This window comes from Stenella coeruleoalba (assembly GCF_951394435.1).
Source record: "Stenella coeruleoalba genome assembly, chromosome: 17".
NCBI lineage: Eukaryota > Metazoa > Chordata > Mammalia > Artiodactyla > Delphinidae > Stenella > Stenella coeruleoalba.
Genome location: NC_137163.1, coordinates 37,111,401 through 37,138,878, shown reverse-complemented (window position 1 = coordinate 37,138,878; position 27,478 = coordinate 37,111,401). Strand labels below are relative to the sequence as shown.

The 27,478-nt window shown below is 38.5% G+C and overlaps 1 protein-coding gene across 4 annotated transcripts in view; it reads right to left on the bottom strand.

The window, feature by feature from the left end:
• Positions 1 to 27,478, bottom strand: part of STK3 (serine/threonine kinase 3) — a 321,854-nt gene that overhangs the window by 6,440 nt on the left and 287,936 nt on the right. Inside the window, exons 11-13 of one of the 4 annotated variants that reach the window (XR_013824586.1) lie at positions 2,183 to 2,492; positions 831 to 937; positions 428 to 527 (exon numbers count right to left, since the gene is read on the bottom strand). Coding sequence is in view for 1 of the 4 variants with exons in the window: in XM_079901744.1 (XP_079757870.1) it covers positions 2,334 to 2,492 (159 nt within the window). In the remaining 3 variants the exon portion in view is untranslated. The other 3 variants (XR_013824587.1, XR_013824588.1, XM_079901744.1) reach the window with 3 other exon arrangements.

Genomic DNA, 27,478 nt, shown 5'->3' with positions numbered 1-27,478 from the left:
CTGACCTAGACTTGAAAGTTTCTTTAATGGCTTTTGGTTCTTCTAAATTTTAAATTCCCTTTTTTGATTGGTGGTGGGCAGAGAGTGAGAAGATAGGAAAATTTTAAGGCAGGTTATCCTGAAATGTTCTGGAGCTTCCTAAGGCTCTAAAGTAAAACAACGCCCATTGTTTGCAACTCTCTTAAATATACATATTAAGAGAGTTACATAAACATATACATACGTTAGTATACATATATTTAAAAAGACAAATATAACAACAGTATATAAAGTCTATTCACATAAAAGTTACAATACGATTGGAACATGGGATACTTATTATTAAAAGGAGGACTCTTGTTGAGACTTTATTAGTAAGAGTAGTTAACAGGCCCCATTGAATTAATTTGCATAAATTTTCTAGCTTAGCAAACTAGAGAGAAATCACCTTCATAGATTTCTTGTCATTTCATGTAGGTGGCTTTACTTGGCTAATAACAAGTCAGTCATTTGTTTCCATCAAATTAGGCGAGGTATTAGGCAGTTTACTGAAAAGAAAAACAATTAAGAAAAGAAAAAAAAGGATGGGGTGTTTGAGTTGATTGACTCATCTGATTTTCCCAAACAGATGTGGCTGAAGCATATACTGTAAATTCAGTTTTCATTTTTAATAGTCCTTATAAAATCTTCACTATTTACCACTATTTTATAACTATCTTATAATTTGTATCCAATTACACAATTTACTATTTGTAAGGACTTAACACGGCAAGGACAAATGTTACTCCAGGCATTACCTGGGGCACAAATGCCATTTTAAAAAGGAATAGAAGTTTCCAGAGATGACACACCTTCTGTCACTGGCTGGCTGGAGCTAATGTGAGACTCATCAGGGCTCCTTCCCTTGCTGTGGTGACCACCAACGTTGCAGATGGTGGAGGCTCTGTCAGCAGGGTCCCTGGGTGTGAAGGACAGGAGCAGGGCACATGAGTGACAAATAACCTGGGTTATGTTAAGTCACTGAAGGTTCAGAGTTTTTACCACTGTATAATCTAGCCTGTCCTGACTAATATACCTTCCTTGCCTGGAAAAGACAGAATCCAGGTCATCAGTTTTAAAAAAAGATAGAGATGAAATGTGTTGGGTGGCACAGTAACATTTATTTGTCTTTATGATTTAAACATAGTAATTAAACACACAAAAGAACAAATGCTGTCAAGATGGCCATATGTAGTTTAGGAAATGACTGGTCCCAGTTCAATCCTGCAAATGATCATTCAGCTTAGAAATGAGTTTCTTTTTAATGGTTTTAATCTTTTTTTTTCAGTCCCCAAGGCTTGCACAGTTCAGTACAAATGTTTTTGCTAATTTGTTATCGTCAGGCACATGACGTTTACCAATTCCCAGGAAATAAGTGAAATCAACAAGAGTCTGTAACAGTTGAGCACATACTCACAGAAATAAATCTGATTAGCTTATTACAATCTGATACAGTTTAGCTATCAGACCTACACATGAAACAATATTAACAATTACATTTGTCTTAAGGATTTATTTCTTTAAAAATATTTACCATACTTTTTTGTGCAAGGGTTCCGCTGATTTCTTTGGTTTTAAACATTATAGCTCTGTATGACCTAAATATATATAGTCCTATTTGTACCAAACATCAAAAATAAAAAAATTAAAATTTCAGAAGGTAAAAATGGAATTATTGCTTCAGTATAAAAAATGTCTGGCCCATTTGTGTACTATTGCTATTATTGCTTTGCTTCTATTGGAAAACTATCCTGGAAATCAAGGAATGTAAGTAACCCCATAGCTCCCTGCTTACGGTATAATTTGGTTGTACATTATCATCTATTAATATGTCCCTACCTTCACGAAAGCTATCCTGATCTTGTCCTTAAAAAACAAAACAAAGTGAAATAGCATAAATAAATAAATTTACCTAAAGGGATACAATAAATAGGCTACTAAAAGAGAATAAAGAATATTGTAACATAAAGCCCTTCGGTGCTGTACAATTAAACAATAGCTTTGGATTTTCAAGGTTTCTAAACACAGCCTTCATTTTACAACACAGTTTTAGTGCCAGTATGCAGCTGACAGATGCAGAGAAGAATGCATTTCTGCTGTGTCCATCATTTAAGAATGAAAACACAGTGGAAAGAGTATTAAGTTCTGTCTTTTGGGGATTTACCTGGGTTTGTACCATCATCAGTTTTTGACTGTTGCCTGGTCATAGAGCACAGATCTTAGAGATTAAAAAAAAAATCATAATATTCCTTCAATTCTTAGTGGTTTCTTGGTCTCCAGAATAGTCATAGAAACAAACAGAAAAGAAATTAGACTCAAAAGTTTTGCTGCCTTCTTTTCTTCGCATCCATTGCATCCAGAATGGGTTGTCTTTTCGCAGTGTATCTTTGACGAAGCTCTTCTATTTCTCGTTCCATCATGGGGTCCAGCGCTTTTAACCGCATCTGTAGTTCTTCTAAACTTAGATTTTTTAACTGGATATAGAAAATAAAAAGAAGATATTAAAATAGTAAAATTATCTACAATAGGTTAAAGTCTAATGAGTTTTAGCATGAATATTTCAACTCTTTACGTCATCTTTGAAATATGGCTCAACAATTAAAACAGGAATTCCTTCCCTCAAGAACCAAGAAGCCACATCTTGCAAGAACCTCAAGTAATCTGCAACGAAACAATAAAAAACTCTGCTTTTAGGAAAAAACAAATGAGAAAAATAAGCTAATAAAATGTATCTGTTTTAAAAAAGGCAGAAAGACAAATCCACCATCGTCAACAAACAGACTTTAAGGATATGTTCCGGATATATTCACTCTACTCTCTCACACTCTTGTCATCTATGGAGAGCTGTGATAATCAAAAACACTTGCAGAGATCACCCAAGAATGTGACAAGATTGAATACAGGTTAAATTAACCATTCTATTCTGCATTTTACCAAATGCTTAAATTTTAAGCACTTGGTTAACCAGAAAACTAAATTATCTAGAATACTTTTACCCCAAGCATTTTGGTAAGACAGCGTTTTTAAATTTCTGATTCAAAATATCCCGAGTCTGATACAAACAGTGCTGTGTAAGTTCTGACATGGGCTTGGCCAATTTGAAACTGAAATATCTGTCACATGTTCACTGTATATGTTATAGTTTGACAGTAATGATATGATTTGACTAAATGATACAGTTTGACTATAATGATTTAGTTTGATTATGCTAGCTTCTGGGGGCAACACTGGCACATCCTTTACTGGTTTTCTGTGTAACAACAGAAGAGGGGCCTCATGTCCTGTGTGAATGGGGGATAAAATCTGTTCTACATAACAGGATCTGTGGCATCCTGAGCTTTACTGTATTTATTTACATGTCAAAACAGCAAGATATGGATAATCTCCTGAGAAACATTTTAGGGATATTGCCTCAGGGCCTATAGGATGCCCTGAAATATATAACCTAATACTTGGGCTTTTTATCTTATTAACATTTAAAAAAATCAAACACTCTGTCTCCTTCAGAAACTATTAAAGCAATGGTGGCAGACAGGTGATTTTTAAAAATTCTGTTAAAGAGAAATGATCTACTATTTGCTCTTACTCAGCATCTTGGTAGGTATTGTAAGGGAAGCATAGAAGTACTAAACAATTTCCTTGCCTTAGAAACTTACAAATTAGCTTGAAGGGTAAGATTAGCAACTATAAATATTTAGGGACTTATGCCAGACCCTATACAATTAAGCCCTATTGTATGTGGTACAGATTATAGTGACAGGTTCTTAACTCAAATCTGGGACCAAGCTTCTCATGTGAAAAATTCTGCATGTTCATGTGTACATTTTCCTGGGAAAAGCATCCATTGTTTTTTGTTTTTTTTAAAAGCAGATTCCCAACAAAAAAGAGAGGAGGCTTGCTATAAATGTAATGGAGACATGATTCCCTTTAGGGAGCAGGGACTGCGCTGGTCCTTGGAAAAGGGGATACCTCAGGGAAGTGAGCAGGGCCCTGGGAGGAGGCCCTGCTGTGCTGAGGAGGAAGAACTAATAAGGACCAAAAACAAGACAGAAAACTAGGAGCTGGTGGGGTCCTGCAAGCCAGCCAAAGCCAGGTTTGGACTTCAGGGAGCCATGATCAACTTTGGAGCAGGAAATTACATGAGAGTAATCCAGACTCGGTTTTAATATGATAAAACTTGCAGCTTGTATTTTGTTTTCAGAAGAGAACTGTCTTTGGTTACTTTATAAGCCAAGCCAGAAAACACTCTCATGACTTTACAGTCACATGTCAATCTTAACCAAAAATAGCATTTTTCAGCTTGATCCTCCACCTTACTCATCATACCTGGCCCTAAGTGACCCTTGGTTCCCAAAATCAAATCCATTCTCAACTGCAAAAGGTTTCTCACCACTGAGGATACTGAAAAGAATGAGTCAGAGACTGAAGAAATGCAAAAGAAGAGTTCCAAGAATATAAGAATGACAGTGTTATGGGAGAGAATGCACTGGCTCCCGGGATGATGACTCTGAAGGTGACTACCACTTGCTTTGGTGTATAAGAAGTTCTGGTATATATCTAAAATATGTCCTGTTATTTTTTAGTCAAACATCATTAAAAAAAAAGAAAACCCTAGCTTATTATATTATATACTATTATATACATGTATATAGAAAGCATAGTATTATATTATTACATACTTCATTAATTTTGTTTGTTTGTTTGTTTGCTGTATGCGGGCCTCTCACTGCTGTGGCCTCTCCCGTTGCGGAGCACAGGCTCTGGATGCGCAGGCTCAGCGGCCATGGCTCACGGGCCCAGCTGCTCCACGGCATGTGGGATCTTCCCGGACCGGGGCACAAACCCGTGTCCCCTGCATCGGCAGGCGGACTCTCAACCACTGCACCACCAGGGAAGCCCCCATTATTTTTTTTAACATCTCTATTGGAGTATAATTGCTTTACAATGGTGTGCTAGTTTCTGCTGTAATTAATTGTTTTTTAAAATAAATTTATTTATTTTTGGGTGTGTTGGGTCTTCGTTGCTGCACATGGGCCTTCTCTAGTTTGTGGCGAGCGGGGGCTACTCTTCGTTGTGGTGTGCGGGCTTCTCATTGCAGTGGCTTCTCTTGTTGCAGAGCACGGGCTCTAGGCGCAGGGGCTTCAGTAGTTGTGGCACTTGGGCTCACTAGTTGTGGCACACGGGCTTAGCTGCTCCGCGGCATGTGGGATCTTCCTGGACCAGGGCTCGAACCCGTGTCCCCTGCATTAGCAGGCGGATTCTTAACCACTGAGCCACCAGGGAAATCCTGTAATTAATTTTTAATGTAAGTATTAATCTGTTACTTGATCACTACTGTTCAAATCACTGTGGGGATAAAGAATAAGCTAACAGGGAATCTTGAAACTTCTGTGATAGTGAGATGAAGGGCCAATAGAGACCACACACAGCCACGCTTCCCTGAGAAAGACAAGGCTGAGTGCTATCTACATAAGATCCAATTCCACTTTGTCTCTATTTTAGCCTATGTTATCTTTCTTATCTCTGAATTTCTATATAACATTCAAAATTTAAAGACCACCATTTAGTATTTGATTCTAGACTCATGGACTATTTTATAATTGATTTTTTATGCATGGGTTTCATGTCTACCCGAGGTATTCCAAAAATATTTAAACTTTAGACCTTGTACACATACCTAGAAACTATTAAACTATACTGTTAAATATGAAGACACAAAGGTGGGTAGATAAACAGGAATACAGAATAAATGACTCAAAGGAATGGGTTACACTATAATTAGGAGCTATAACATCATACAAAGCAAACAATTTTTGTATTAAATATCTTATAAATATCTTATACTATCTTACTGGGGCAAATTGCCAATAGTTTATAAATATTATACTAAAGGAATGGACCGAATTCAGAGAAAGAAGCTACTTAGAAGAAAAAAATTTTCTTCTCTAATAGACTTTTATATTAGCAATATGTAGAATTTGTGAAAAACAGATCTGTGATACTAGAGAACAATTAGCTGGCATTGCTAGGGAATTAGGTGTTCCATATAAGTAAATTCATGAAGTATCTAAATCTTAGTTCTTTAAGTGATAAAACTGTTTCAACCATTTTTAACAGAAAATCTTTATAAAGTATTTTACAGATTATGCTGCCTTCTAAAGCAGAGGATACAGGACCTAAAACAACCTTTCCTTATGATGAATCATCATTATTAATATCTATGACTAATCTATACCATGTATTAATTTCCTCTCTTCTTTTTGGCTTTTTATCTTCATTTGAGGTAAAGCTATGAGCTCCTTTCTTTGCCATCATTGAGTGGATATCCTTCTCTCTCTACTCCAAGTCTGTTCACTTATTGCAAACCAGGAGGGCAATTCAACAATCCTATAAGGCATTATACTAAATAAGAATAAACAGCTTCTGAGTGAAAGCTTGAGGCTGTTTTAGGAAAGACAGAGCATGGCTTTAGTGCTGAAGCTTGTTATATCTGTTTTGTGTGTGTGTGCGCGCGCGCATGTGTGTGTTTAAAATTTAACTTCATATTTGTGGCTGTATAAGGTCGAGGTTACAGGAAATCTGACTTCTACATGAGATACATATATAGTTATGTTTTCTGGTGGGCCATCCGAGAACTTCAGAGGATTCATTTATTAAAAAATTTGTTGATATTTTCTACGGACCAAGCACTGTAGATGCAGAGATGAATAGAACACTACCCCACAAAGAGCTTGCAATCTAGCTGGCAAGACAGGTCCATGCACAGCTAACTCACTAGTGGAGGAGAAAGCTGAGAAGTCGGGAAACGGGACAGGGGAGAAGGGTAACAGCATGAGCAGAGACGTATAAGGCACACAAATGCCTGGCATCTTTCGAGATGTCAGCTGACTGCTGGGATGTAGGAAGGATCCAGTGGGGAGGGGATTAGGAGAGGAAAGAGAGGAGAGGCCAGATGACTTAAGGGCCTTAAGTGTGTTGCTACAAACTTTCTGTAGACAAGAAAGAAATGCTTGATAATTTTGAGCATAATTGGTGCTCAAAACATGATCATATATGAGCGAGCTTTACAAAAATATCTCCAATAGCAGGTAGAGAAAATGCATTGCCATGGGGGAAAAATGGAGGCAGGAAGACCTGTTAGCAGGTTCAACAGTCTACTGAGAGGATGACTCTTGAACCAGGAAAATGGAAGTGGAGACTGAGAAGAAGAGAGGGATTGGAGAGTCTTGAAAATATCAATACAATTGATAGGGCTTTCTTTGTTCACTGACTGATTATGAAGGGCCAGAAAGAAGGAAGGGTTAAGGATGATTCCGGCTTCAAGCTGGGGTCATGGGGTAGAGACTGAAACCATTAATAAGGTAGGGGAGTTAATGGCATCAAGGTGGAGATATCAGATATGGATTATAATTTGGGGTTTTGGACCTCAGGAGAAAGATTCAAGCTGAAGACACAGACTTAGGGAATCATCAGCATTTAGTTTATAACTGAAGCTCTTGATGAGGATAAGATTATCCAGGAAAAGAAGATTTTCTCCCTGATTTTACAATCTGCCTATGATATCCAACAGAAAATAATCCCTAAACCTTAACATCTGTGGTCAGAGGCTTTTCTTATTTTGTTAACAGAACAGAAATATCCATATAGTCCTAAATAACTCTAGATTATGGTGTCATCTAGACTAAAAAAAAGTGAGGTTAACTGGTAAAAATTTTCACTTCTTATAAAAATGGGTATGATTTATAGATATGAACTTCCGGTTGAGTTTTGACTTCTAGTTAAGCCCTAATAACATATTTAGCACTCTGTGTTTCTGTAGCTATCAAGGCTCCCACAGGCATAAAAATGGTTTGGGGTGGGAAACGTGGCAGAAGCAGCTTTTGCAATCTCTTGGAAAACAGTATGCTCAATGCCTTGGCAGTAAAATGATGTGCAAACCAGATAACAATTTATATAGACTCATAATGATAAAAATGACCCTACAGTACCATACAATCCACTATCACCCTTTTAAAATAATAATCAAATTAAAACAATTCTGAGGGCTAATAAGGATAATATCAGAAGAAAAAGCTGAGCTTCCTGAACTAATATCAGTATTACTGTGATGAAAATTTCCTTCACTAAAATCAAGTTTCTTGAAACTATAAAGAGGAAGATGGAAATTCCTTCAGAATTACATTTATGGATTAACAGAGCTTGTGGTAAATCAACTTGAATTTACATTTTTTTATATATAGGAAAGAAATGTTACTTATGAACCATCTTTCTACGCGCAATACAAAGTAGCTGTATTACCATAACTATATGCCAGTTGACAAATTCCAAAATAAATGCAGAGTAAAATAGTGTTGGAGTATCAAGTCTCTGTTCTACATTTGTCAGAGTTTAGAATTTGGTAAGTCAAGTCAAATAAATAAAAGAATTTTAGAACATGCATACATTGTGGTTTTTACTGTATACGAAAAATGTACAAGAATGAATCACTCATCTGGAAGTGACTTTTATATGTTATAGGCTAATTCTATTTAACAAAATTTAGTTTTGAACTTAATGACAAAAGATAACTTGCACAACTAACAATGATTCTTAAATCTTCAGGCCTTAACACAGTTAAAGAATATTGTAGTTTGACAACCTTTACAAACATTGAGGACACATGACTTGGCTAAGTGACCAAATAAGCTGCCATGCACTAAGAGGAAAAACTCGAATGCAGAGACAGAGCCCACAGCTGCTTCAAAAGCAGAGTCACAGAAAAAGTGATGAGTTTTAGAACAATATTGTTTCATTACTTGAGAAACTTTTTTTTCTATTCATAGTTTGCTCTTCTTGGCCATTTGAAATGACAGATAATCAGGGGGCAAGACATATTAATAAAAGCAGAGAATAAAATCAATTTCCATAAAAGGGTTTAAACGGAGATTGCGTATATTGAATCATATGGGCCTGAGAGAAACACATTTTGAGATCTGGGATTATTAAAAGTCATTGCACATGACTAAGTCATTTGTTTAGCAGAAACATGAACGATAAAGGTGGGTTGAGTTAAGCCTCACAGAATCTCGCTGCAAAAGAGAACCTTAGACATGATCTAGTCTAACTTCCTTATTTTAGGTGAGGAAATGAGAGCTAGCGTGCTCAAAGTTACACTCCTGGTTAATGGCAGAGACATGACCCGACCCTTATTAGGTCAACGCTGTTTTTTATTTTACCAAGTCTGCTATTCTTAATCTAGCACGGCCAGAGAGTTCAGCAAGTTAAGTCACCACAGATTTGGGGGTGTGCTGCTGAGAAACTTCTTCGGTCTTCAACCTGAACTGAAAGGGAAAATGGTTTTTAGGTGTACAGCTATGAAGTCCACAGTGAATAGAAAATACTGCATTTGACATTTCTATACAGCAGTCTTTTTTTTTTTTTTTTTTTTTTTTTTGCGGTACGCGGGCCCCCCACAGCCGCGGCCTCTCCCGTTGCGGAGCACAGGCACCGGACGCACAGGCTCAGCGGCCATGGCCCACGGGCCCAGCCGCTCCGCGGCATGTGGGATCCTCCTGGACCGGGGCACGAACCCGCGTCCCCCTCATCGGCAGAAGGACCCTCAACCACTGCGCCACCAGGAAAGCACTACAGCAGTCTTTTAAAATGAAATAAACTGCAGAAGTTCAGCAAAAGATAGGAAGGCTATCTTCTTTAAGCTTCAGGCCAGTAAACTAGGATCTCCCAGCTTTTATAAAAAGTTTAAAATAAGTTAAAGAATCTAAGAAAAACCCAAAATTTTTAAAGAATAATAATTAGATGAGTGGATGGATACTTGTTTATAAGTTAAATGAAAAAGTCAAAACTACTTTTTAATGGGAGTCAACATTTTGTTTGAAAATTAGTACAGTTTGGTGTATGAGTGACAGCTTTGAATAAGCAGCTCATTTTGTTAATAACAGTCCTAGATTATCACATTTTAATCCAGGAGGTAAGAAGATTACAGATCAAGATCCAAAAATATTATATTTTTCAGTATCCCTTAAAAAAAGAAAACCCAAGATAGGTATTCAGATTAAAAACTCACTTACTAGCTCTTACATAAAACAGCAGCATAAGTAACTCTGTAATGTGAGAAGATAGAAAACAAGACTAAATCAACCCATAGATAATTCTGACAGTTCAAACTTTTAATAATTAGAATTATTTCTGAACTCTATGAGAAGTATTGAAAAGCTGCTAATTATTATTAGCAACACACCTCCAAATCTGTGGTGACTTAACTTGTTGAACTCTCTGGCCGTGCTAGATTAAGAATAGCAGACTTGGTATAATAAAAAACAGCGTTGACCTAATAAGGGTCGGGTCATGTCTCGCCATTAACCAGGAGTGTAACTTTGAGCACGCTAGCTCTCATTTCCTCACCTAAAATAAGGAAGTTAGACTAGATCATGTCTAAGGTTCTCTTTTGCAGCGAGATTCTGTGAGGCTTAACTCAACCCACCTTTATCGTTCATGTTTCTGCTAAACAAATGACTTAGTCATGTGCAATGACTTTTAATAATCCCAGATCTCAAAATGTGTTTCTCTCAGGCCCCTATGATTCAGTATACGCAATCTCCGTTTAAACCCTTTTATGGAAATTGATTTTATTCTCTGCTTTTATTAATATGTCTTGCCCCCTGATTATCTGTCATTTCAAATGGCCAAGAAGAGCAAACATTCTTATGACTACATCAGGAAGAGCCGACAGTAAAATTAAGTCAGAAGGAATTATTTTCCCAAACAATTTCATCTTAAAAGCTATAGGGGGAGAACATTCAGATTTCTACATTATTTTGTTTTGTCAAAAATAGTCCTAATTACATGAAGGCTTTTTAAAAAGTCTTAATTTCAAAAAATAGAGGAAACAGGATCATGAAGTTTTAAAATGCTTAAATGTGATAACATTTCAAGACTTAATGGGTCTACGAGTTGCTGGTATAATCAGTCTGTCAAATGAGATAACCATCACAATGAAGCAAATGGTCTTACATGTTAATGTTAACACATTTAGTCAAAGAGTCAATCAAAAAACCCTTGTATAAGGTTTGCTGTGTTTACTGGGAAAACAAACTCTTCCTAGCAACTGTTTAAATAAATCTCACAGATGCTACAGACCCTATTAGTGGCCAGTGATTAAAACAATATGGATTGCTAATACTGTATCCTGACTCATCCATTTTCCCATCTGCTAGCAATTCTAACAATACGAACTATCAACAGAATGGCTAACAACAATAATTTTCTATGGCAATTTTGATGCTGAATTGCCTATAGCATTTTGTAAGATTTACCAGTGCATGCCTCAAACTGTTTTGAGTTGTTTGTGGCCTGGAGCGACATACTCCTTTCCCCCCTAACACTCCACTTTAGCTCAAATTTTTACTGTGTTGAACAGAATCTGGTTTGGTTTTACAGAACACTATTCATGGAGGCTGCCACAGTCATTTTACTAACAATGAGACGGGAGACGCAAAAGTCCAGTGAAGTCCACTGATTAGTTTAGATATCTATGAACAGGTAAGGGGCCTTCTGCTAAGCAACAGGGATAATAGGTAGCACTTAAAGTTAAAAAAAAAAAATTAAAACGTCAATATATTATGGAATTTCCTGATTTAATTTCTGGCACTGAGAAGAATACAATAAAAGAGTTCTCAAGTCAATGAACTTTGAAGCTTTCTTAAAGAAAACCTACATATACATTTAAAACTAATGAAGAGAGTGATAATTTCAGACTCTTGACACATTATAGAAGGAAGGCTGAATTCCTCACCGTACACGTTCTTAAAATCTACGTTAACATTAAATCTACTGGCAGAGCCTTCTTCCTCAAATAGACACTATTTACCTACCTGGATGGAAGATTGTACATGTAACTCTGTTCGGAGCTGAGTGCCCCTTGTCTATGGCCGAATGACTGAACGACCACAAATATTCTGGGATTGTAACTGGAAACTGCATTAAGCGTCTGTTTAACCTCAGAGCATCTATGGTAAATTTAAGACATTTAGATTTTTTCATTCCCAAAGAAAAGGGAGAACATCATTTCTTGCGGCTATCAATGGAGGAGAAGGGAAAAGTGCCAATTATTGATCATTTACAAGGGGTCAGACACTATCCTAGGTCCTGTGCATTAAGGCATTTAATCCTAACAAGCACTTTATGTGGTAGATATTACCAACTCCATTTTATAGGTGAGGACACTCAGAGACCAAGTGACCCACCCTAGGTCCGATAGCTGGCGGTGCTTACGCAGGCACTCAAAGACAACAGCAAATCCACCCACATGAGTTTGGATTGGAGCCTAGTGAGAACAACTTCTTAGGTCTCCCAAGAACTGCAAAAGCACTTCAAAGGCCAATTATCAAATAAAACAGTTTTTTTTAACAGATTGTTTATATATTAAAAATAGGGAAACATTAAAAAAATCCCACCTTTCCTCCCAGATTGTACCTTGTGGAGTATTTTACTTAAAATATATTAATGTATTTTAGCTATAATTAGCCTTATGAAATAAGTATGTGTATGTTTATTAAGCATTTTTGTATTTAATCGGCTCTCTAGAAATATAAACGCATTTCTGCATAGCCCTTTGGGACAGATGCCATAATTTTATCAATAAAAAGAGATATGCAGTGACAAAACTAACATGACGTCCACTTGACACAGAAGCAAGACTGCCTGTGTCCATTCAGACTGTCCCATAGTTGGTTTGATGTGTTATTTTGCTTGGATCCAGCAATGAGCTACAAGCTGATGGGCATCACTATAGTTATCTTGTCCTACAGAAATCTGAGCCACCCGTATAAAAAAAAAGAACGATGAAATTTCAGTCGCATTCCTCAACGGCAATTGAACCCCCATTCCTTTTATGTTTTTCAGTTTCTAGTAAGTAGTTTTGCCTGCTAAAAATATCAGGAAAAACTTAATTCATGCATAGCTCTGCTATACTGTAAGCAGCTAAAAAATTCTAGGCCCAGAGCAACAAAATCTGAGTAACGCGAAACCAACTACTAATTAAATTTTTCCAGATCAATTAAGGGGCAGATGGAAAAGCTCTATTAGCTTTGATTCCTTATCTCGGTGATTCTGATTAACACTTTGAATAATTTTTTTTTTTTTACTAAATTGCTCTTAGTTTATTTATTTATTTATTTTCAAATTTATTTTATTTATTTATTTTTGGCTGTGTTGGGTCTTCGTTGCTGCGCACGGGCTTTCTCCAGTTGCGGCGAGCGGGGGCTACTCTTTGCTGTGGTGCGCAGGCTGCTCATTGCGGTGGCTTCTCTTGTTGCGGAGCACAGGCTCTAGGTGCGTGGGCTTCAGTAGCTGTGGCTTTGCAGGCTCAGTAGTTGTGGCACAAGGGCTCAGTAGTTGTGGCTTGAAGGCTCTAGAGCGCAAGCTCAGTAGTTGTGACACACGGGCTTAGTTGCTCCATGGCATGTGGGATCTTCCCGGACCAGGGCTTGAACCCGTGTCCCCTGCATTGGCGGGCGGATTCTTAACCACTGCGCCACCAGGGAAGTCCCCAGGTCACTTTTCATTATTGAAAGTCCAGACCAATTACAAACTTCAATCTCATATTAAATATAAATCTCATCCCTCCCCTCAGTACGGGCTTGCACAGAAAGACCAAGAGACTGGCAGGAAGGGATGTTATCTGCACCCAGAACTTTCTCCCCGCCCGCCCTTTCAACCTCAAGGTCTACTTCTTCTCTGGTGTTAGGAGCTGGGAAAGAAGGAAGGATCTTCTGACATAAATGGTTGTTTGTCAGCTGGGGAGATGTTTCCCTGGTCCTGCTCTGGCTTGATTCCTAGTGTTGGAGGGCAGAGGGGTGTGTATGGATTTCTGATGTGGTGGTCGGTGTTACCCTGGTGCTCACCCCTCTTGAGGAGGGGCAGCTCCCTGGGTGGGGTATTGTCTCCTCTGGCCTGGAAACCCCCTCAGTAGCATTCTGACTTCTGATCACCTTTTTTAGAGCCACAGAGATTGTAGAGGTTCTTTTCTACACCCTCCAGGGGCCACCAGGACCTAAGGAAGGGGAGAGGTCTCCTAGTCTCTTCTTTCCTAGAACACTACACCGTGGTCCCTAGTAATTCTGCAGGCCTTGGCTCCGCCAACAGAAGTCTTTGGGAGAGATGCAGACATCTATGTTAATAGACCCTCCAGACTCCCAGGAACTTGCTCACTGAACTCGGCTCTAGTGGCAGGTACATCAGTGGGTCTGCAGGTTCAACCAGCTTAGCAAGCAACTGGCTGGGACACCAGAGGCCAGTCTGTTTTCCTGTAGGGACACCGATTACTACGAATGGCTCTCTGGAAGTGCCCCCACCTCCACCTTTAATCTAAGCAAGAAGAGAGCTACCTTCTTCCCCTTCCACTAGAGCGCCAGATTGTGAATTACAGTAGGATAGGAACTTCTGCAAACAGCTGCATCCCCAGTGCCTAGAACACTGCCTGGAACATAGAAGGTGCCTAATAAATATATACTGAATGAATGAAAAATGGTGGGGCTCTTAGCAAACCCTGCAGGGAGGTGCCTGGTCTCAATCGTTGGTGGCCCTCTTTAGAATATGGGATACTTAGCGCCTGCTGTTTTCAGTTGTGGACAACAGCGCTCGTGTGTGGCAGTAGGAAAAGTCCCTTTCAACGTTGTGGTACATATCCGTTAACTCTAAAAAAAGAAAAAAAGTGTGTGTGGGATCAAGTAGGCGCACTTGCCACTGAAGAAAAGCAAAAAGAGTATCTTGGAAAACCAGAGATATTACCCAGCAGATTTCATTTATTTCACTATAGGATAGGCCCATGCTCCACTACATGTTTATTCTGTGTGTCTGGTAAGATATTTAATTTTGATCGCAACTCATTCTTCTCTTAGAAAAATGGCTTCTGTCAAAAAACTCTTCAAAATGATAATAAATACCATAGTTTACTCCTTTGGCAAACATGCATGGAATGAAGTGCTCTGGGAGGACATAATTCTTACTAATATCCCTGAGTGCACACAGCCATTTATACAATTTTCTGCTGCAGTGATACCACAATACTTATCCTGCCAATTTAAATTATGTCTATCTTCATACCATAAAGATGCAAAATCTACTTTGCCCACCTATAGGAAGGGTTTTAAAATAAAATAGAGGTCAGCCGAAAACCACAAACCATGAAACTCAGACTGTATTACATGATTTTTTAAAACAATGAAGCAACACCTACCAATGAACAGGATTCCTAATACTTTAGTGTTGAGGCATCTAAATCCATAGTTCTTCTAAGACCCCGGAGAATAAGAATCATGGTCTGATGGCTACTCATGAAACAACAGGAACTCAAAACATGGTAAAAAGTTTTTTAAAAACTTAAAGAGCAACAATAAATTCTGATCATAGTGCTTCATCCTTAGTTGCCACATGAGCTTTAGAAAATAAAATTTACCAAAAAGGAAACATTTTAACATAATCATCAATTTTAGAATGGCATGATTTGTGACTGAAACAGTATTTTTAATTTCCCAAACAAAGGTACAAATTCAATTAAAAACCCATGAAGAAACTCAGGAATTTAAAAGGATAGGGGGGAAAAAAAGGATAGGAAGGCTCCTATGAAAATGTTAAAAAATAAAACCCCTGCCTACTTTAATAACAATCAGTCTTGTGCAAACTTAAAAGCAAAACCACCAAGTGAATAAAACAGAATCTGACAGCTTTTGCCCTTATCCTTTCATTAATAGTTGTTTTAAAATATGTTCGTAAGTGCTATTAATTTAAAGTAAAAGAAAATATAAAATGAGACTAAGTGAAAATAAAATTGGCTAATCGTTATTATCTTTTAAATGTTTATTTATTTATGGCTGCGTTGGGTCTTCATTGCTGCACGCGGGCTTTCTCTAGTTGCAGCGGGCGGGGGCTACTCTTCGTTGCGGTTCGCGGGCTTCTCATTGCAGTGGCTTCTCTTGTTGCAGAGCATGGGGTCTAGGCAAGCGGGCTTCAGGAGCTGCGGCACTTGGCCTCGGTAGTTGTGGCTCACGGGCTCTAGAGCGCAGGCTCAGTAGTTGTGGCGCATGGACTTAGCTGCTCCGTGGCATGTGGGATCTTCCCGGACCAGGGCTCGAACCCATGTCCCCTGCCTGGGCAAGTGGCTTCTTAACCACTGCGCCACCAGGGAAGTCCCAAAATTGGCTAATTATTAGCTTAAATTTATCTTAGGAAGGAGGCATCAACTTTCAAATGTAAATGTAAATGTTTCAAACTTTCAACTTTCTGGTGTGGGGAGAGGAGACAGTAGTGTTTGTGAGTTATGTCATCATCTTAGACTGGACAACTAATATGTATAAATCACTGAAAATAAAGATGAGAGAGTAATATGCCAGTGTCATTTACAAACAAAACAGCTTAGAGTAAAAGTTTACTGCAAACTAAAAATTTCACACTTAGATGCCTACAGTAAATGAATTTTCCACGAAGTCTTTTTTAAAAAAATGAGAATGACACCAAGTCAAATTTTTAAAAATTGTTTTTGTTATCAACTAATTTAACAGAGAACATGGCATCAAAATTAAATCTGTAATACCACCTTGTAAAATGAGCGTGCTCCCAAATGTTCCCGGAACTTTTCAGCACTGAGCCGAACCAAGCTGCCACCTGTCTCAGATGCAACAAGACTTCTGGCTAGATCTTCCCTTGAGCCAAACACCTCCTTCTGAGCAGACTCACTACTAGCGTGGACACAGAAGCAGAGGCAGAGAACTGTGACTGAGGGGACTTCATGACGATTGGATAGTCTCACTTTGCATCTACTGGGAAGCCAGGAGACTGTGGTCACTAGTGGAAACTTGGGGATCAGAATTTGAGCTTTGGTTCCAGTAATATACATTAATATAATGTAGTTATGCTAGTAAATCTTTACATTTTATTTTTCAGTATGAAATTTCAGCTCAGTCTTAAAAAGTCCAATTTTAATAAGGATAAAAGGAAAAATGCACCTTTAATTACTGACCAAATAAAAGACACACTGTTGGTTTACCTCCTGTGGAAAAGTAACAAAAAAGCTACGTGGCTGTTAAATTCAATGAGGAACTTTTTATAAGATGTTGTTAGCAAGTGACTGACATATGCTGTTATTCAGAGTAGCTAATCCACTTGCATCATTATTCTGAAATTATGTGGTATTAACATACAGTATCATGTAGCTCCCAATCCTGAATAAATGACCTAACAGACTGAGTGACTAGTGCCTGGTACCAACAGATGCCAGAATCCTCCATAGCATTCTTATACAGAAATATCACGAGTGAAATTTCCTTCGCCTTATTAGACTCAGAGTGGACATGCAATACCAGAAAGCATGAAGTAGTTTTGAAAAACGCTGCGCACAAAGGAATTACTTTCAAATGAACTCAAAAACTGCAATCTATTCTACACTACACTGTCCATTTCCGGATTCCCACAATATCCAGCCTATTTTCAGTTACGAACATCCGCTTGAACAAACTTCTTCCTGCCATAGTTCTTTCAGCTAAAGCGCACGGTCCTATCACTGTTAGGCCCATCCCCAGGCCTGCTGCCACCAGCCCCCGCATTTCTTCTGCTCACTGGCAGCTGTGAGAAACACGCATGGCCCCGAGCCTGGCTATCCCCTCACAGGTGTGTCCACTGCCTCATTTCACCCAGACTCGCTGCCAGCCTTTTAAGCAGACCACTCTCACTGCCAGCCCGCCTGATACTCAGAACAGACAGCTGTGCTGAACCACGGTGGCCAAGGAGAGAGGACTCATATTGAGGCAGCTGCAGATTTTGCTAGCTATCTCCTCATTTTTCAATCACCAGAAATTTTGTCTTTCATTAGCTTTTAATGAGTATCATCCTGAATTATGCCACCTAGTAATAGAGAGGGCAGATTTCCCACTAGTCTGTTTTGCTAGACTGACAGTAGTAGAAGTTTCCCCATCCCCTGCCAAATCTCTGCTCTGACTTAAAAAAAAAAAAAAAAAAAGGAAGACGCTCTTTATTGATTCTTAAGCAGTAGTGGGGTTTTAACCTCACAGAGTGACCACATATTGAATAATTGATAACTATTTTGTAAAACCTGTTAAATCCCATTAAGAAATTAACATATAGAATGAGGGAAAGTAGCAAAAGCGGAAGCAGTAGGATGGAATAAAATTACATCCTCCTAAATCAACTGAATTGTAACCAAAGTGACTTCTGAATGGGTGGGCCTCTTCTGGAAAGGGCAGCGGGTGAAGTGAAAAGCTTGAGTATAAAAGTTTCAAGAGTATAAAAGTTTATGGAAGATGGGAACAGGCTTTCAGCTCGATCCCTGGTCCACGAGAAGTAAGGAAGATGAACCACTATCAGATCAATGGTATTTGGAACTGAGAAAACATGATGCCACTGAGCTCCACATAGATGATTAGTGGTAGGTCCTGAACTCTCATAAGGGCAAGATCAGATCTCAGACTCTAAGAGAGGGCTAGGTCACTGGCTATCCGGCACCCTCTAGTGGCCAGATTTGGCACCACAGATTTCTGCCTTTTAAGAGCAGAAACCTCTTTCCCTCCTTTCCCTCCATTTCCTCCCTCCCTCCCTCCCTCCCTTTCTCCCTCCCTTCCTTCCTTCCTTCCTTCCTTCCTTCCCTTCCTTCCTTCCCTTCCTTCCCTTCCTTCCTTCCTCTCTCTTTCTTCTCTCCCTCTCTCCCCCCCCTTCCTTTCCTTTTCCTTTTCCTTTTCCTTTCCTTTCCTTCCTTCTTTCGAAGCACAATATATTTCAAAACCTTTTTTGGTTATGGAAGGAATCATCAGTACCACTGCTGGTCTACAGGTAGGTGGAAAACCACTTATTAGGTATAAATTTGACATCCAAAAAAGCAAGCTATTAGAATGATTCAAAAAGTGTTCCTTTGAATGTATTTAAAATCCCATGGGTAAAGCTACTTAAATGGAAAGATGTGGTGAGTACTTAGCGATTTAAAATTTAATTCTCTACAGGTACTTACTTTACGAGAAATATTCTTTTATATATGGATTCATATTGCTGTAAATTTCATGTACACAACAGCTAACAAGTTTTTTGAGCACGTAGCACTGGCAGACACTATTCTAAGTGTTATCTCATTTAATAGATAATAACCCTGTGACAAAGTACCATTAATACCACCATTTTTCAGAGTTTAAATTTTCAGAGGCACCAACAGTTTAAACGTATGCAAGACATTTAGCCACTGAAAGGTGTGACCAGGGTTTGAATCCAAGGCAACCTGATTATGGAGCTGGCACTTTTAAACATTACACTGCACAGAGATACACAGTTTATCAGCCATAATAAAAACTTCCCTCCTTCCTTAAGAAAGGAAGAGTTTCTTAAAGATTTTAAATTAGACTTAGATTAGCACAGAGACTTGCAGGTCAATGATGCTTATGCATCATTATGCCAGCCAAGAGTTCATTCCCTACAATGTTTATTCGTGTACATTTTACAGCTGAAGGGGAGTTTATAATTGGCCATGAGAGCCTGAGATCTAATATTTTTCAAATCATAATATATTTAAAAATACTTTATGATTTACAATGCATGTTTACATAAATTATTATCAGATGAACCTCACAATAACTGTGAAATGGGACAGATAATTCTGTAAATAGGCATTATTCTTACTTTACAGATACGATTAATAAGGTTTAGAATGATTAGGTAACTTCCTTAAGTAACACAATTTCCTCAATATCTAAGATATCCCAAATGATTCAATGTACAGTGAATTAGCCTAACTCTATAATCTTTATCTTCTGTTACACAGAAAATAAAAATGACAATTTTCAATGATAAACCAAAAGAAAATTTTACTTATGCTAGACAATTTGGTTTCACTTTATTTCTGCTTTATCTACAATAAATAATTCAACAGTAATTACTATTGCTGAACTGGCAAAAATCCACGGAAGGAGGAAATAAAAATCAGAAAGTAAAAAACCGTAGGAAAGAAAAAATACCAGATATGAGTCATAAAATCCCCACTGAGTTGGGAGCAAAATGATCCCAAAATTATGAGGTTAAGGTGAATGATTACATAAAGTACTTAGCACTTTAAAATTCTTTAACTTTGTAAAGTGCCTTCAAAAATTTGATACTTTTTTTCATAACCCCTAAGAGATCACTGGGAAGCAAAATAGCCTCTACATGGCAGATCAAGAACATTTCACAGTACAAAAGTACTATGAAAGCTGTTACTTTTGCTTAAAAGAAAATAGCCTGTGATTCTAATCATAATACAAAGCCCCAAATTCTTTTTGACTATAAAGCAATGCAGTTTAGAAACATTCCTGCTCACCCATCTTCCACAACCCCTGTTCTAATGGAAGACACATGCCTCCCTCAGATCTAAGGTCAGATAGCCCTGGAGTGGTCTCAGAAACCTAACTACATGGTTAGCTTCCTTCTCTTGTGCTCCTTCAAACTCTCTTAGTCTTTAGCATCAAAACTGAATACTTTATAAATATATCCTATTTTAAACAAACCAAGAAAAACAGACCTGCCTTCAATTCCACCCACCCCTCCCGCTGTCACAATTTCATCGCTCTTCTCTGAAAAGTCAAACTTCTCAGAAGTGTGGAGAAAGTCTCTACTTTCTAAACTGGGAATCACGCTTCAACTCACTCCATACTGCTCCCACCCCCATCACATTCTCCAAACTGCTCTTGTTAGGTCACCAAAGTCAAATGAATTCTTTTCATTTCTATCTTATTTGACCCCTCAAGCTGCACTTGACACTTTGTTCACTCCTTCCTTCTTGTTCTTCAGATCCTAGCATTTAGCAGGTGCTTAACAAATGCTTGTTAAATAAACTAAGAGCCAGAAATAAGCATAGGCATATTCCCATAGTCAAAAAGCTATAAAACCATCATGGAACATTCTATTTATCAATTTATCAGTGTTTATCATCACTATGACATATTTAAAGATAAATATGAAAACAATTCAATATTAATCATTAAAGATGTTACTGTGATAAAATTTCCTGAAATCAGAGTCCATCTGTTTATCCACATTCAACAAGCTAATAAAATGTCTTAATCAATGTAACAGCACAATTCTCAAGTCTTATTAGGAACATCAATTCAAATGGTTAACATCTTAATGCTGGGTAGAGGCCAGAAGGTTGGTGGAGTCTCAGATTCACATACCCGAAAGGCCTGTGCTCAGGTGTGAGTACAACCTTGATCAAAAGCACCAAGAACAAGAGCCAGATGAAGAGGCAGAATGCAGAACACCCATTTGTATAGAAAAATAATGGGGGAAGAAGACTGTGACAGCAGAGATGGCCCCTCTTAGCTTCCCTCAAAGGCCTGATGTAGCATGATGTTCTAGTTCAGTTTAAAGTGAACTATCTAGGACTACAAGGGCTGTCTACATCTTAGATACATTTCAAGGCAAAAGTAGATATCCTGGGCAGAGAAAACATCAAGGCTTAATATTTAATTCAACGTGTACTTAATGTAAGTTAAAAGTTTTTATTCAAAACAGTGGGAGAGAAAAGTTTCATGTTCCATATGTATTCAACATAATAATGCCTTCTGTTTTTTCCAGATAATTTGTTAAAAGCAGAAGTATGGGGGTAAGGTGAAAATCATGCAGTGATTTTCTTACAGACATGAAGACTTGGGAACACCTTAGTCCAATGCAGAGAACTTCAATGTCCCATAAACTCTAATACTGGGCAGATTTGGGATTATACTGGTTAGGTGATGAAAGGTCCAAGGTAATTATGGGGACTAATCAGAATTACAAAGGACATTGACATGAGGTCACTGTAATAAAGTTATACTATATTTATCAGCAGTCTTAAATGGCTATGGGTAAATGTTCTGGTTGTGTGGCCCCCTTGTAACTAGGATTCTCATTCCAACAGAAAAGGGGAGAAAAAAATCGATTCCAGGTAGGAACAATATTGCCTCTTTCTCTCCTTAATTTGAGAACTGACAACCATGTCACTGGCAAATGAACAAGGCAAATATAAATGCAGGAACAGATTTCAGTGTTGCAATAAAACAAAGCTTCCCCAAAAATATCAACGTGACATTCTTAACGACATGATACTGCGCAAGTGATAATTATTCATAATTGATTTCATTTCAAAAATAACCATAGCCAAAATTACTTTTATAGTCTCCCTCTGAATTTTCCAAGTTCCCTAACATCTATAAATCACTACATATTGCTACCGCCCCATATCCTTTAAACTGCAGCTCCCAAGGTGCACCTCGATGCCCATGACTGAGAAGTGAGGGCTCGCATACTCCTCCTCTCCACAAATCCCACTCATGGGTTCCTCCCCAAGAGTCCACTAGCAGTTCATTCAGTACTTCCCGTCCCCACTCTTCACCAGAAGGGACCACCCCGGCAGCTCTGGCTGCGGGACAGGCTTGAAAAAGGCTGGCCTGGCACAATCATTACACCAGTGGGAGTAGCCCTAATGAAGGAAAGGAAGGGATAGGGAAGAGAAAGGACACAGGAAAAAGGCTCTAGGAGTCAGTTCCAGGGTTTCTCGCCTTGGCAATATTGATGTGTTGGGTTGGACAGTTCATTGTTATGCAGGGCTGTCCTGTGCATTGTAGGAGGTTTAGCAGCATCCCTGGCTTCCACTCACTAGATGCCAGTAGCAGTTCCCCAGTTGCGAGAATCAGAAATGCCCAGACATTAACAAGTGGTCCCTGGAGGCAAAATCATCCCCGGTTGAGAATTAATGATCTACTCTGAGGGTATTGGACATAAAAAGGTGTAGGAAGAAAATTAGAAGGACCTGAAGGACTCCTGGGCTATGTGTGGAAGAAGTTAGTGCCTCTTGGTAACATGCTTCTCTCTCTTTGCATGTTATTCAATGGAATGGAAATTTTAGAATGGGCACAAGGATAAGGACACTAGAGGTCAGAGAAGCGAGAGCAATCTGTAGGGAAGAATTCCAACCTCGAACCATCTGCCCCTCACTGACAAGCTGATCTCCATGCTGTCTTCTGAAGAGCACTCAGAGTCTTTTTCTTAAGCCTCTGGCTTATAAAGCCCATCAGGAAGCAGAATAAGATTGAGACTTGGGGGTGAGGTAGGGGAAGGGATGGGGAGTTAAGAGGTGGAGAAGGGCTTACCATAGCTAACCTAAGCTTAAGGCAGGTCAAGTTTGCATTCTCAGCAGACAGTAAAGAACTGACACACTTAAGAGCGTTGCAGTGCAGCTTCTTAGCCAACTTGTTGTTATTCTGTTCAGGTTGTTCTGAAGATTATATGAGACCACAGACACAAAGGTGGGCACAGCTGGCCCCCTGCCCTCTGCCTCCCCACCCTCTTGTCTCCCCTTCTTTTTAAACTCTATTTCCCTTTCAGTTCATGTTCATATGCCCACATCTGTGCCCAACTCCATCAACAGAGCTTTCCTCCAACTGCTCTTCCTAGCTTCTGTCATCATCTGAGATTTTCCTCTCTCCTTGTGTTCCTGATGAGGTGGCAGTGGTACTTGTTGCTAAGTCCATCTAAATTCATTCCATTCATCTCTGGTGACAAAAGAGTACATGGGTGGCAATGGGCAGGATGCAGAAAAAAGGATGCCAGTTGTGAGGATGACAAACTTCATCTTTATCACTGTTTCACCCTTGGCAGCTCTGATTGACTTGATCTGGGTGAAGACATGAAGGACTTTCTTTCTGTGTGACAGTGTAGGCATGTAGTTTAACAGGAAACTTGAGAGGCAGTTAAAGGGTTAAAAAGCATATCCGGAGTTCAGCTTTGGCATGTCAGAGTAAGCCCCTAATAGACCAACTCTTTCACAAAGAACAACCTTAAACTGTGGGGAGAAAAAAACCTCAAAACAACGACAACAATAAAATGAACTGCTGAAGGCTATGGAGAGTAAACAAAACACATTTTTCCCCTCGACAGTAAAACATTTACAATGTCTGGGATATGATCTAAAATTACTTGACATATCAAGAATCGGGAAAATGTGATCCACTCTCAAAGGAAAAGAAAATCAACAGAGACCAGCCTTTATTAGACCCAGATATAGAAACTGACAGGACTTTAAAGCAGCTATAATTATACTCAGTGAGGTAAGGGAGAAAATGCTCACAATGAATGAAAAAAATGGGAAATCTCAGCAGAGAAAAAGGAAATATAACAAAAAAAAAATGGAAATTTAGAATGGAAAAAATTCAATATCTGAAATAAAAGTTTGCTGGATATGCTTAATAGCAGAAGAGAGATGACAAAAGTAGATGGAGATGACAAAAGATCTACTGGAAAAAGATCAATAGAAGTTATCCAATCCGAAGAAGAGAGAAAAGATTGAGGAAAAAAGTGAATAGAGTTTTGAGGACCTTTGGGATAATATCAAAGGTCTAACAGGTTATTTGGAGTCCTAGAAGGTAGGGACTGAGAGAATGAGGGAAAAAAAAAAATCTGAAGAAATAATAACTGAATACATTCCCAAATTTGGTAAAAAGATATAACTTTACAGATTCAAGAAGCTCATGAACTGTAAAGAAAATTAAAAACATCAATCACAAAAATCAATGCCTAGGTTTGCTGAAAACCAAAAATAAAGAAAAAAGTCTTGAAAGTAGACAGGAAAAAAAAAGTACACATTATATACAGGGGATACATACGAATCCCCTGTATATAACATCATAGACTTCTCCTTAGAAAATACGGAGACCAGAAGACAAGTAGAACAACATTTTAAATGTTCTCAGGGAAAAAGTATACTTCACTTTAAATATAAAGGCAGAGACAGGTTAAAGTAAATGAACATAAAAAGATATAGCATACAAACAGTAAACACAAAAAGGCTGGAGTGACTATATTAATAACAAGAGGAAATAAAGGCTATCACTTGCCTAGCTGACAAAATATAATTTCAAAAATAAAAACAACAACAAAGAAGGAACACTTACCAAGAACAAACAAAAAAGCTTCTTCAAATGCACGGTGGCACTGAATTCAAACTGCATCAGATAATCTAGAAGACAGGGTCTCTTTACAACAACCTTGACTGGCATACATCACAATTATTGCAGAGATCACTAAGAGAGAAATCCAACCTTTGTATGCTCTCCACTACTGTCTCCTCACCCACACAATGAAACCCATCAGAAATAACAATAACCTACTAAGTCAGAGATTCTCTATTTGGGGGAAGGATTCAGGCTATGCTCTTACATCACAATTGGCAGGGGGAAAAATACACACACAAGCACACACAAAAAAAGCAAATATGGCAAAATGTTTATACTTGTTGAATCTAGGTGGTCAATGTGTGTTTACTGTACTATTTTCAGCTTTTAAAAAATTTCCATGATGAAAAAAATTTGGAGGAAAATGAGCCGGAAGAGCTTTATTCAAAATACCCTTCCCACTCTTTTCTTTTTACTTCAATATTTTCTAGTTGGCAGGAGGGGGATGTCAGAGCACCAGCTACATATTTTGAAAAAGAACCTCACATGATTTTGATATACATCAGCCACTGCAAGAAAACCCACATGGATAAACACTGTCAGAATTATGATTAAAATTTTCTATCGAGATTATAAAGTCTAGGAATGTTACCAAGTTCTTAAAATTCCAAGACAGCCGCTTTTCATTCATTCAACAAATATTCCCTGAAAACCTATCATGTGACTGAGGCAGTAGTGGACACACTGGGAGGAGTCCTAGCCTCCATTCTAGTGATGAAGAGACAAGAAGCAAAAATATATGTTGTTGGGTGGTGGTAAGTGCTCGTTAAGAAAGAAAACCAAGTAGGGTAAGGGAATAGAGTGACTAGAAAGTGACCTGAACGAAGTGAGGGAATCCGTGAGAAGGGCAGTTCTGGCCATGTCAGCCAAAGCACAGGCCTCAGGGAAGGAGTAAACTTGACTTGAAGAACAACAAGACCAGCAGAGCTGAAGCAAAGTGAGCAAAAAACAGTATAGAAAATGAGGTCAGAGATATGGCCGGGTACCAGAACATTCACGGCATCAACAGACCATAGTAAAGCCCTCAGATTTTATTCTGTGATGGAAAGGTCCTGGTGTGTTTGAGCAGGGGAGTGACAGAATTTGATCTACATTTAAAATGAATCAACCTGGCTCCAGAGTGGAGGACAGAATTTAGGGAGGCAAGAATGGAACCAGAGAGAATAGTCAGGAGGTCAACTGGTTGTTGCCAAAAATAACCCACCATGAGTGGAAAATAAATAAAGAATTTTTAAAAACCATCCTGCCCCCTCAAAGGCAGGAAAATATATAAGGGTAGGGAGTACATACTGTATACTTATCAAATGCTAAGGTTCAACTACCAGTTTCTGTCGGCTGTGTAAGAAAGAAAACATCGTCTGTTGGTTAGAATACATTTGGTACTTTTAAAATAATGGAATGAAGTTCTGATAATCAGGTTTCTCCTGTACTTGTCACCTAGTCCTTCCATTCTAAAAAAAAAATTAAAGTCATTGAAGTGTAACATTTATTCAACTGAAGCCGTTTCCACCCATTTCTCACACTTCCCTTGAGTTAGTTAGCATCCAAGATTAACTTAAAAGGTCATGAAGAATTCAATTTCAAGGTTCTTCCTGCCTGCCTCATCTCAGACACTTTAAAATAAATGTAAACATATACTAATGTCAGTTCATCTACAGAATTCACCTTTCCAAGGAGCTTTAAAAGAAAATACCCTGCAGGTGGATTTTTGACACACAAATCTTGCAGATAAAATAACACAGCATTCTTATAGATCAGTTATATACTTTAAAAACATTACTTCTCCCTCAATAAAAATAAATCAGCGAGTTTGAATCCTAAGAGTAATTAAGGTCAAAACTCAATGTTCTCAAAACAGTTTTACATAGCTCTTTTAAATTATTCAATTTTAAGTACGAATGACATATGAGACATGTTTATGGGTCCTTTTGAAGAAATTATATAAAATCAAAATGAAATATACTCATAAAATATAATAATTTGTAAATGAAGGCAGGAACTGGCAATGCCTAGAATGGTGGGGACTTGTTTCTGGCATTTAGGGCACCACATCCCCTATAAGATGGGCCTCAGGAGTTCACGCTAACGCTTGCTCAGCAGCGATTCAATGACCAAGATTCAAGTGGCACCCCCTGAGAGACTCTGCATCACCTCTCGCTGCTTGGCACCTCGCTCTCCACATACGTCAAACAGAGAGAAGAATAATCGCTAGCCACTTCTCAGCAATTCTAGAAGATTTAATGAGACAAGGGAGACAGACCTCCATGGTGAGTCAATTCTTCCCTGGGCGGAAGCCACGTTATTTGCGAGGTGCTGTAACTCTGAGGATAATAGAGTACTGTACAAGCACTATGAATAGCTATTTCTTGACTCCCCAAAGTGCTTACATTAAAGCTTCCAGAATAATGTACACTCACCAAGTAACAAATAATCCAATGTTTTATAAA